A 12,153-nucleotide genomic window follows, 5' to 3' on the forward strand; every position below is an offset into this window, starting at 1 on the left:
TTCACAAGTTGTTACTCACTCTTCTGCCCTGGGAACTTGGGACATTTATACTGGATTCCCAAAACCTGACTATTCATTTGAGCTGTCCTATTATGACATTTTCCTGGTGAAAATACAGATGCCCCTGGTCTTATGATGGGGTTATGCCCAACGACCCTTCATAAGTTGAAAATATCCTAAGTGCAAAGTGCATCTGAGACCCCCAACCCACTGGACACCTTCACCCACAACAGCACATTGGAGAGTATCGGCTGTCTTCCCTCGTGATCGCGTGGCGAAGGGGAGCTGAGCCTCACTGTTGCCACCAGCATCGCAAGAGAAGATAGTAGCCTGAAAATCACCAGCCCAGAAAATATCAAAATTCAAGACTCAGTGTGGTTTTTACTGGATGGCCAGTCCTTTCAAACCATCATAAAGTCAAAAACCATGAGCAAAGCCGTAAGCCAGGGACCCTCTGCACCAGTGTTCCAAAGTGGGTGGCGGACACCAGGAACCCACAGAAAAACTGCCGCACTCTCCCTGTGTCTCACCCAAGCTGCCCAGGACTCGGGAAATCTCTCAAGGGACACCCAACCCAGCCCCACTTCACTCAGGCCATAAATCACAAATGACTCCTTCTGCAAAGAGGTGATCCTAAGAGCCTGGTGGCAATGTCAGCTCTCACTGCCAGAGAGGAGTGTTCTGAGCAGTTGCTCTGCCCCCGGGGAGTGGTCCTGGTAGGAGTGTGGGTGCTGAAGAGGAGATTGATGGGGAGATAAGATAAGCTTTACATGCCACACATGCTGTGCAGCCTCCCAGACAGGGACACAGCTGGCGACTGTCCCTTTCCAGGCTCGGAGCTACTAGGATGACATCACCCCCTTCAGAGGCTGCGTGGATACACCCAGGCTGCTCTCCTCTTTAGCCAAAGTGGAGCCCAGGCTCCCACTTCTCTCTGGGCTGCAAAACGCAGTTAGAGAGGCTCCTCCCTCACCCATCGCCTTCCCTTCGCCTCCTAACCAGAGCCTTCCTTACCCTTTAGACAGTAAAAGATTAAGAAAGATCTGTATGTCCTGATGAGAAAAAGATGGCTGATAAACACACTCAAAGAAATGCCAGCGTAAGGACAGACACTTGGGACACTCGCAGGCTCTGATGACTCAGGTGACATCAGGGTTCAAATCAGTGCCTCTCAGACACAGCTATTTCTGCAAACAATTTTTTTTTACCTAGAAGGTTATTATCTATACCAAATTCTATGCCTCAATGTTCCTTTAGCTATAAAAATGAAGATAAGAGTAGTACCCACTCTGCAGCCTCTGGGAGGATTAATTGGTTAATTCATGTAAAGCTCTTAATGGGTGACAGAGCTCAGTAAGTGTTACAAAGTGGGAAGGGGAGACAGGCATAACCTCGGCTAAGGCAGGAGGATCACAAGTTCAAGACCAACCTGGGCAACTTAGTAAGACACTGTCTTAAAATTTGGGGGGGAGGGGAGAGGAGGGCTGGGGATATAGCTCAGTGGTTAGACTGCTTGCCTAGTATGCATAAGGCTCTGGGTTCAAATAGCAAAAAAAAAAAAAAAAAGTGGGTGGATTATTAATAGTGTTTTCTGGAGAGTAGGATTTTTAGGTGAGTAGATTTTCAGTTTTTATTTCATGCACTTGAGTACTATTTGGAGTTTTGCAATGACAAATTATAATTAAGAAAATAATGTGCTACATGCATTTATTTTAACTATGGAAGTGTAAATTTTCACCTCCTCCTAGAGTCCGCTGATCAACCCAGACCTACGCAGCCCTTCCATCACAGGCTCCCCTGAGTGCGCATGTGCGCTGGGGGCGCCAGTGACTTCATTTACGTCACTTACACACATTCCATTACACGCCTGTGCTGCTTTGGTTTTAGTCACTTCAGGAAGTCACCTCATTTCTGTGCTGGGGCTTATCAACAGTGATAGCTGCTCCCCTCTCCTGCGCGGAACACAAGGCTGTCCACCACGGGCTGTCCATGGGCTCAGAAATGAAGGAAGGCCAAGGACTGTGACAAGACACGGCCAACACAGTGGAAGTCCCAAGGCCACTCTGACCTTTTGCAGCAGCCATGCCCACCTCCCATCTGGCTCCCACAGAGCCTCAGCTTACATTTCACTTGGCACCAGAACGTCCCATCACCCAGGGATGACTTTGGGACTGTGAAGCATCCTCTAAGAGGAGGGTCAAGGGCTGCTGGTAGTCCCTCAGGTAGGAAACAGCCATCCTCCCCTCCACTCCAAGGGGTGAGAGAAAACAGCCGTGCAAGGCAATGAGGGATTGAGTCCAAAGAAAGAAGGAAATGTGGGAAGTTGGTGCCCTTTGGAGGGAAGAACGGCCCAGTGGGGCCATCCTGGGTTATGTGAAAGCCCTAGCGGCACCGAGGAGTGTGGACAGACGGGGCTCTTCCTAGAGGAGGCCCCACAATTCTCCTTAAACACATGGGCAGCACCAGACTTTACTGCAGGCCCTGGAAGGCTGTCTGGGTGCCCTGCTTTATGGGATGGTCCAGGGTCCTTACTCACTGCTGTAACACTGGCTATGGGGAAATTTATTCTGAGCCCAATAACTGACTTGACAAACAATCAGTGAGCGCCCAGCCCAGACATAATTTGGAAACAACATGTACTGTTTCCTCCTTTAGGCTGAGACCTCCACAGCTGACCAAATTCACGTGACTTTTGCCAGTAGAACAGCCTTGCCCTTTATAGGTGCTCAATAAATGTTTAATGATGACAATAATGACACCTCATGTCTAGGGACAGGCAGTTCACGAGCTTTCAGATTTGACCATAGGCTGCCTTGCTGCAGTGTCTACTAGATCGAGCTCCTCCCCACCAAGATCCCCAGGGCCTGCCCGACAGTGACACCCACTCCTACCTGTTGGCGAGCTGCTGCTCAAAGTCCCCACACTGCCGCAGGAGCTCTCCACAGGTGGCTATGATCCTAAGGACAAAAAGCACTTCAAGTTCAAGCACCTAGAATGCCACCATTTACCAGACAGCATTCCTAAAGATCCTAACTATTCACTCCTTTTGGTGGAGCTGTGCTCAGGTGAAGTTGCTAGGCATTCGCTGGCCGACCTGAGCCATTTCGTTAATTAGTAATTAATGTAAAGGGTACAGGCTGGTCCCTTCCAATACCTTCCATCTCACTAGCATCTCAGTTATGAATCACAATTCTATCCAAGTGCTTTTACATTCCAAAAATATTGGGTTTTGTCTTTGAGAAAAAGGGTTGGGAATATTCCGTATGATTTAAAAATCCAAATGTATTATTTAAAATTTGTTAGATGCCTATTTATAAGACATAGAAAACTGTTTTGATATTAGAAGTCTCTCTCTCCCTCTGATCACATGAAAAGCAGATGAAGATTAATCCATTTGTTTCTCAGAGATAAGTGACCTGAGTGACCATCCTGTCTGTATTTCATAATCCTTTAATTTTTAAGTAATTTTATGCCAGGCCTCAAACTTCAGCTAAAGTCCTTCAACAGCAAACTCATAATGTCAGGACAAATCCAAGGATTAAAAATATCTTGAGTCTAGTTAACTTTTAACTTTCTCTAAAAGCACCTATCATCACCAGGGTATCAAGGCATTCCATCATAAGAAAGATTTATGAGAAAGTAAAATATTCCACTCGCCTCAGGTGCAACAGAACAAACTTGAGCAGAATATTTCCCAGTAGGCCAAGCCACCACAGATGATAGGGGACACAGTTAGCATCTAGAACATTACATTTCATTAAAAATTAAAAGTCGGCTGGGGTTGTAGCTCAGTGGGAGAGCGCTTGCCTGGCATGTGCAACACTGGGTTTGATTCTCGGCACCACGTATAAGTAAAATAAAGGTCCACTGACAAATAAGAAATATTTAAAAATATAAAATAAAAGTCCAAAACAGAGTCCATGAGGTGATGATCCAAAATGGTCCTGGGTGGTCCTGGATCTCTCCTGACAGCCTTCAGTGGGTCTGGCTGTGCTCTGGCAGGGGTCACTGCATTGCAAACTACATGTGTCACCAGTACTTGGGCTGGGGATCAGGCAAGAAATGTAAGGGGGTGAACCGGGCCAAGTGAAGAGTAGCTTGTCCCTTTAGAACATACAGCCATGAGGAACGGCTTTAAAGAACTTCTAGATGTCTTTTTATCTGAGCCTAACAGTAAGTTGTTGGGCCACTTGGGAGCAGAGAAGCTTAGCACTAGGGAGAACACACGCCAGTCTAACAGTGACCTCGGCTTCTGCCTCCAGTGCACACTGAGACAATGCAGGCATGGTAACACCAAAGCTTCCTTCCAATTTTGAAGACAACATTAGAAATCTGGGTGATGTCAAATCTGGTTTGCAAATGTTGGCGACTAATCCAATTTAAATGGTATGATCAAAAAAACATGTCTGCAGGGTGAATGAGCCGTGGACCAGCAGTCTGTACTATCCGGCTAGACGTGTCCAGGGCCAAACCTTCACAGGTCACAGCTGACTGTACGCCCACCAGTCCTAAGGGCTTGGAGCAACAGGGCACCTACTCAGTGGCCCACAGGTCACACGGGCTACCCAGGATCTGGCCACTGACAATGGTTTGAGAAGGTCACCTTGATGCCTTTCACAGAACTTTTGTGTGACCCTTTCCAGGACAGATAGTGTTGTTGTACCAGTGAAAGCTATGGTTCTTAGATCCAGGGGCAGGATCACTGTTTATCCTCTAAAATAGAAGCAACAAATCATTTCGGGTCTCAAAAAGCTATTGGCTACAGGAAAAAAACTCACACCAAACATAAAAAATTTAAGTCATTAAACAAGACAGAGCTGGGCACAGTAGCAAACACCTGTAATTCCAGTGACTCAGGAGGCTGAGGCAGGAGGATTTAAGTTCCAGGCCAGCCTGGACAACTTAGTGAGACCCTTCTCAAAATAAAAAATAAAAACAGCTGGGGAGATGGCTCAGTGGTAGAGGGTCCCTGGGTTCAACCGCCAATACCCCCTCAGAAAAAGAGAAGATGAAGCTTTCCTAAGGAACTTTATCTTATGAGCAGCGGAGTCTTTCTGGTGTTTTGTTACTGTTTTTGGTTGGGTTGGTTTGGTTTTTATTTCTTGATTTGTTTGCAGAACCTAGAGTACTAGCTTTTTTAAAAAGGCAGTTGAAAAGCTGGGTGTGGTGGCCCTGTCTGTGATCCCAACTACTCAGGAGGCCAAAGCAGGAGGTCACCTGGGTGACTTAGCAAGACTCCATCTCAAAATAAAAGGGTTGGGATGTAGAACACTCCTGAGTTCAATTCCAGTAGCTTGAAAAAAAAAAAAAAAAAAAAAAAAAAAAAAAAAGGCAGTGAAAGAGAAAAATGAGCCCTTATAACACATTCATTGTCTTCATACACCACTTCATGGACAATCATGCTTACTACGTCAGACCCAGGCTTAGACGGCGATCCCCGCGTTACCTAATGGAGTTCTGAAAAGCTGTCCAATCTTCTTGAAAAAGGGAGTTGGGAGGAATATCGTCCAGTCTGCATTTCTTTCGTATGGACTGGAGGGCATTGGTGAAATCAGACACGTACCTAGAGGGCAGGGGCAAACGACAGGGGTGAGTAAGTTCCAACTCCAAGCACGCCTGCAACGCTACAGCTTTGGACAAATTGCTGACTACCTGGAGGACGTCTGTAGAGGCTCCGGCCATGGGAGGGGATCACTCATCAGCCTCTGACCACAAAAAGTCCTAACCACCCGGCAGAGCAGCTTTAAGAGATGCTCAGGATGAAAAGGAAGGTGACGGTCACTAAGTTGACTCCAACGACCAACCAGGTAGGAGACCATGCTGGTGAATTACCCTTCGTCCTAACAGATGCATTTCTTGGGAAGCAAATTTGAAGAACTACTCTGAAACACACGGGTCTCCTGTAATAACCGAATGTGACCTAGGACACTGCAAGGCAGCTGCTGACGTCCGGGTATCCCCTGAATTTAGATCCAGCGGCCGTGGCTGTGGAGACTAAACTCCACAGCAGGCAAGGGCCCCACTTCATCAGCACAGATGGTAAAGGTGGGTTCAAAGGCAGAAGACCCTCCCTCACAGGCCGCAGTCGGCTCTCGCTGCACATACATCTTTCTTTCATGGGACCTTCCACGCTACAATGAAACAACTTACTTCCTGTATGTTTGCTTAACGTGTGCTGCTGTGGTGGGCTATACGGTCTGTGAGACAGGGACTGTGCCGCTGGATCCGGAGGAACCAGCCCTGGGCTGGGCATCAAGGAAACACCGAAAATGGTTCCTGAAGGAAGGACAGACTTTCCCTGCAGTGCTGGAAAGTGCCTCAGTGTCTTCGGGCCTCCGTTTCCTCATCCTTAAAGTGGATTTAATGTTGTCTTCTGTATCACCTCACAGAGCTGTGCTGATAAGGTGAAGTGTGAGGTGATACACCTCCTCTGGAGAGCGTAAAATGACTGTTGTGGGATGGTGGTGTTTCTAAGGACGTGAACTTCTTGGAACATGAGCGAATCAGCGCATGTCCTTGGGAGGGTGTGGGACAAGGATGAAGTGGGGGTCGTGTCCTCTGGAAACCAAAACTTGTCACTTTGGATGCATCTCAAGAAGCCTTACCTCTCTCCCCTCTAAAGCAAAAGCTCCAAGTGAGGAGAGTAGAACATGATGACCCAGGGCCTGAAAAATAAGTTTGTGCAGTACAGAGAAAACCCTTCAGAGAAGGGCTGCAAGTCAGGGCTGGGGCTGGGGCTCAGTGTAGAACGCGTACCTAGCATGGGGGAGGCACTGGGTTCCATCCTCAGCACCGCATAAAAATAAATAAATAAAGGCATGTGTCCATCTACAACTAAAAAATTTTTAAAAATAAATTAAAAAGAACTATGTGGAAGGGGCTGGGGATATGCTCAGTCGGTAGAGTGCCTGCCTTGTAAGCACAAGGCCCTGGGTTCGATCCCCAGCACCGCAAAAAAAAAAAAAAAAAAAAAAAAGAACTACGTGGAAGAAACTGCCTCAGACCACGCCCCCTGCTGCAAATGACACGCTGCTCCCTCCACAGGGGCCTTCAGGCTTCAAAGCAGAAAGCCACACGCCCTCATTCCAGGGATGGCACCTTCCTCCTGGGGGAATTAGCAGGGCAGAGGCCTCAAGGGCAAATCGGCAGGGCAAGGTCCAAAACATCCAACTTCAGCTGTGGGAGGTAAGACAACTGTGCCACCACCCTGCACCATGACAAGCAGGCATAAGAAGAAAACGCCATCCACAGGCCCCATGCTCGGCAGAAGCTCCCATGACAGCGTCCCCTGGGATGGGGAGCAAGCAGGACATCTCATTATCCTTCCGCCCAGAACTCGAATGGGTCGATCATGAAGTCTCTGAGGAGAGGGTAGCCTCTGTCACATTTTTTTGTCTTCAAATTCTCCAATTCTCTCTCACTGTACACATTTCCAAGTGTCTACACGTGAGTGTCGCTGTGTTAGGGATTTTAATCACATGCTTTGCTTAATATTCAAAACCACGATGAAAAGAAGATATTATTACCATCAATTTACTCAGAAGGAAGACATTAAGACTCAGACAAGAGCGATGACATGCCCAGGAGCCCAACCTGTAAGTGCCAGGACCTGAAGGTGGTCCAACTCCAGGGCCTCCCACCCAGCACAGCTGCGGAGCCCCCCGTCCAGCAGCCACAGGGTCTGCTGTATTCTGCAGTTCCCCTGGTGCAAGCCAGACCAATACGCTCCACCCTCCTTCGCCTGCCTTCCAAACGCCCTACCCAAGCCCTCCTCACCACTGAGCAACGTCCCATCCGAACCCTGCTCAAGTCAGCTTCAACCTGATTTTCCTAATGGTATAAACATCGGCTATTTTAGTAACGCCCAGATCTTCCTTCCTAGAGGAGGTGACCTGATTTCACCATACATCCTTGTATACAGTTTGAATTTTTAATATGGACAAGTACTATTTTTAAAAACAAAGTAAACAAAATAATGAACAGAAGAACTAAAAGTAAAATTCTACTAGCAAAAGCTCAGAGGAACAGGAATTAGAAAAACAGCCTTGAAAAATCTCAAGACTCACCTTTCTTGTGGAGATTAACAGTTAAAGTTTATTAAAAAACTTTTTTTCCTTAAAGTTTGCAGGGAAGAATCAGAAAACTAAAAGCAAAATGTCAAAACTGGTTACTAATGAAAAAGACTAAAAAGTGGGTAGGAAGACAAGAAGACTTTCACATTTTTATGTCTTTTTACATTGCAGGGGGAATTATTTCTAATTTTTTTTTTTTTACTATTTCATAATAAAATTCTTAGATCAAGAAAATCTGGGCTGGGGATATAGCTCAGTTGGTAGAGTGTTTGCCTCGCATGCACAAGGCCTTGGGTTCAATCCCCAGCACCACAAAAAAAAAAAAAAAACTTTCACAAAACCCTGATGGTGGCAGAGAAAGCTAAAACTTGATTAAATTTGCTGCTGCTGCTGCTGCTGCTTCTCTTTCTGGAACACATCTGGTCCATCCGGGCACAGCTCCAGTCCTCGATGCCGACACTGCGCTGCCTGGCAGAGGTGCTGACAGCCCTGGCGGTGACCGAGCGCTCTGGCTCAAGAGCCCTTAGAGCTCACAGGGGCAAGCTCGGCATTTCTGGAATGACAAGAGCTTTCTAAACTTCCCACAGCAAAACTGCTTCGGTGCCATACAGGGAGTTCTGAGACTCAGGGCAACTTCATTCTGGAACAAACTACCAAGGGGGGTCGCCTGAGAACGTCCTGTCCATAAACTAAGACTGGAGCACGGAACCTCCTGAGGACCCCTGCACCTCAATCACACAGGTCAGGGACCAGCTCACACAGCTTTCTTCTTCTTCTTCTTTCTGACAAAAGGTCATTTAACTTCCCTTTGGGAAACAGTTCGTGTGTGCGTGCGCATGCACGCAGGCGTGCACACTGGGAACTGCGACCCAGGGCTCTGCACATGCTAAGCAGACGTTCTACCCCTGGGCCACACCCACAGACCCCTCAGTAACAGCTTTACTGTGATGTAATTCACACACAATCCAACAGTTTTTAGTGTATTCCCAGGGGTGTAAAACCACTGCCACAACTTTAAGCTGTTTTCCTCATCCCAGAAGAAACCCAACCCTTCAGGAACCGCCTGCCACCTTCTCTCAGTTCCCCTGGCCCCAGGCCCGTTACAGACTAGCCTACTCTGGGTAATTCATATAGATGGAATGCTATAATGCGAACTGATGTGATTGGCTTCTTTTACTTAGCATGATGTTTATATTGCTTATTTTATATTTTTAATTATAGCAGAATATATGAATTTATGCTCATTGATTTAAAAAAAAAAATAACCAGTAAAGCTAAATCCCCTATGACTACCATCCCAGTCCTCCATTTCTCCAAAGATAATCACTGTTTGGAGTGTCTTGGGGTAAAACATGGGATAGAAGTTCAGCAGACTTTTTCTGTTAAGATCCAGATGGTAAATTTGTTGTTTTCTCTGTGCTGGGGATTGAACACTCGGCCTTGCACATGCTAGGCACGCCTCTACCACTGGGCTACACCCCAGCCCCCTGACAGCAAATACTTTTAGATTTTTGAGTCACAAAGTCTCTGTCCCAGCTACTCAGCTCTGCCTTCATGGTGGGAAGGAGTCATATGCTCCAGGCAGGTGAATGGGAATGGCTGTGTTCCAATAAAACTTTATTTAAAAAAAACAGATGGCAGGCCAGATTTGATTCACGAGTTGTAGTTTGCCCACTACTATTCTATAGGAATATAAAATACATTTTAAAGTATAAAAAAAGAAGACCTATGACAGGGACAGCACTCCTGGTTTTTTTTTTTTTTTTTTTAAGTAAAGTTTTATTGGAACAAAATCACATCTATTCATTTCTGCATTGTTTAAGACTATACTACAAAGGTCTCTATTATAGCACAGATTATAAGACCCCAAAAGACTAAAAGATGTACTATCTGCCTCTTTTCAGAAAAACAGCAGTCTTGATATAGAACACATACCCAGTATTTTACATGTTCTTTTTGCATAATATATTAACTTTCTACATGATTCTGCAACTTGCTTTTTTTCACTCAATAATGTTTTTGAGATCCATCCATGTTGACATGTGCAGATCTAATTCACACTTTGCCACACAGGGCTACCTCGTGAATATACCACATCTTATCTAGCCACTGCCTAATGGATGGTCATTTAGGCTGCTTTGAATGTCCCACCTTTAGACATGAGGCTGCAATGAACATCCTTAAGAACATCCCCCCAGGCTCTGGGACAGTGTTTCTCCAGGGTTCACAACAGGTTCACAATACACATATTTTCAATTGGGACAGACAGCGCCTTCCAACAAGGCCCACCCTGTTCTAGTTTCCCAAACCTTACTTGGCAAAGAGGGATTTCAGGGCTGACAGCAGGCCGCAGGTCCCCAAGCCGTTAGTGAATCTGGCACATCTGTCAACAGCGGCAGATGCCAGACCAAAGAGCTTGTTCACAGAGTGGCTCAGCTCCTGCACACAGTCAATCACTTCCCCATGCTCCTGGTCAGAGACAGACAAGCGGAAGTCACATCAGACTGGACAACACCTGGGTACACAACATTAACACAGGCAGCCACCCAGCCCACTCCTCTCTGGAAAAATCACTTGGGATATTGGAAATACTGTCCCCCAACCAGCTCTTCTAGAGCCTAAGCCCCACGGGAAAGGACAGCCAATGTGATCAGTGACACCACGGAAATTAACACATGGCTGAAAAGTATGACTAAGTGTCTAGGCTATCCTTACATTTTTCATCTCTTTCCCCTTTTCCTGTGATTATTAAGGTGGTACTTCTCCCTCTGGGTCTCGAGCTAGGATTCTAATTCTCCATATCAGTCACTCTAAAAAAATGTAGCAGAAGGAAAATGTTTCCCTCAGGGGCAGGAAAGTAACTGAAGCAGAACAGACTTTCTAGGTATACCCTGAGAAAAGAGGAAAAGGGCAAGAGGCAGCGAATTTTTACTTCTGTAAGATCAATTCTTTTTTATTATTATTATTTTTAGTTGTAGGTGGACTCAATACCTTTATTTTATTTTTAAGTGGTGCTGAAGATAGAACCCAGTGCCTCACAGGTAAGCGCTCTACCACTGAGCCACAGTCCCAGCCCAAGATCAACTCTTAACTGTGGACTCATCTCATGCTAGACAACCTTAAGTGATGTGAAAACAAAATCACCTTTGGAAAGGTCATGTCCTCAATCCCCTGCCTCCTGCCCACAGTGACTCTGCCCCCAACAGCATTGTCCATGGATGCTAAGCTCCTGTGGCCATTCACGTCATCTTCTGTAAACAAAAGTCCCTCTTAAAAATAAGTTACTAGGGACCTGGGATCATAGGTCAGTGGTAGAGCACTTGCCTAGCATGTGTGAGGCACTGGGTTTGATCCTCAGCATAATATAAAAATAAATAAAATAAAGGATTGAGTCCATCTACAATTAAAAAATTAAAAAGAAAAAAAAGTTACTGAATCAGAGCATGATTCCCCAAAGGATTTAGGCCTCTCATTTTGCTAGATCTTTCCTGGGGATTTGAGACCGAACATTGGTAGCGTATTCGTGGCCTCATTTTACATCTCTATTGTGAGAACCCATGAGGATTTAAAGCCACCCCACCGCTCAGCTCCCTTTTTGTATGCTGGATCTCACCCCCAACCCTCTGACACACTTGGCTGAAAGCTTGGCACACAGAATGCTTCCCAAATGGCCAGTGGTGGCCCTGTGACATTACCAAGGGCACGGCGCTGATCTGGATGAGGAGGTTGCTCTCCTCCATCTCCCCGTACTTCAGCTGGTAGGGTCTATAGGGACCGTACACGGCATCCACCAGCTCCACGACTTTCACCAGGTTGTGCTCCTCTAATTTTAGGGAATCGGAAATGAAAAAGAATAATGAGCAAAGAATCTGAAATTAATTGCTAGAAAGCAACAGAAGAGAGATACACGACTGGAACTCTTCCTGTTTTATCTTCAGAGGTGAGTACATTTTGTTAATCTGCTTCTATATTCAAGGTAGCTTCTTCAACCATCATTTGAATAAATATGTGGTTATATTTGGGCTTCGTGCATTGTGTGCTGGAAGTACAATTAAAGACGCTGACTCCCTTAATCCTTGGT

At 46.0% G+C, this 12,153-nt stretch overlaps 1 protein-coding gene across 1 annotated transcript in view; it reads right to left on the reverse strand.

Annotated features, from left to right (window-relative positions):
* COG7 (component of oligomeric golgi complex 7) overlaps positions 1-12,153 on the reverse strand; it is a 62,011-nt gene that overhangs the window by 20,059 nt on the left and 29,799 nt on the right. The window contains exons 8-11 of the mRNA XM_079121751.1: positions 11,768-11,895; positions 10,387-10,541; positions 5,447-5,563; positions 2,892-2,957 (exon numbers count right to left, since the gene is read on the reverse strand). Of these exons, the coding sequence (XP_078977877.1) occupies positions 2,892-2,957; positions 5,447-5,563; positions 10,387-10,541; positions 11,768-11,895 (466 nt within the window). The remainder of the gene's footprint in view (positions 1-2,891; positions 2,958-5,446; positions 5,564-10,386; positions 10,542-11,767; positions 11,896-12,153) is intronic.

The sequence above is a fragment of the Sciurus vulgaris genome (genome assembly GCF_902686455.1).
Source record: "Sciurus vulgaris genome assembly, chromosome: 18".
Lineage (NCBI taxonomy): Eukaryota > Metazoa > Chordata > Mammalia > Rodentia > Sciuridae > Sciurus > Sciurus vulgaris.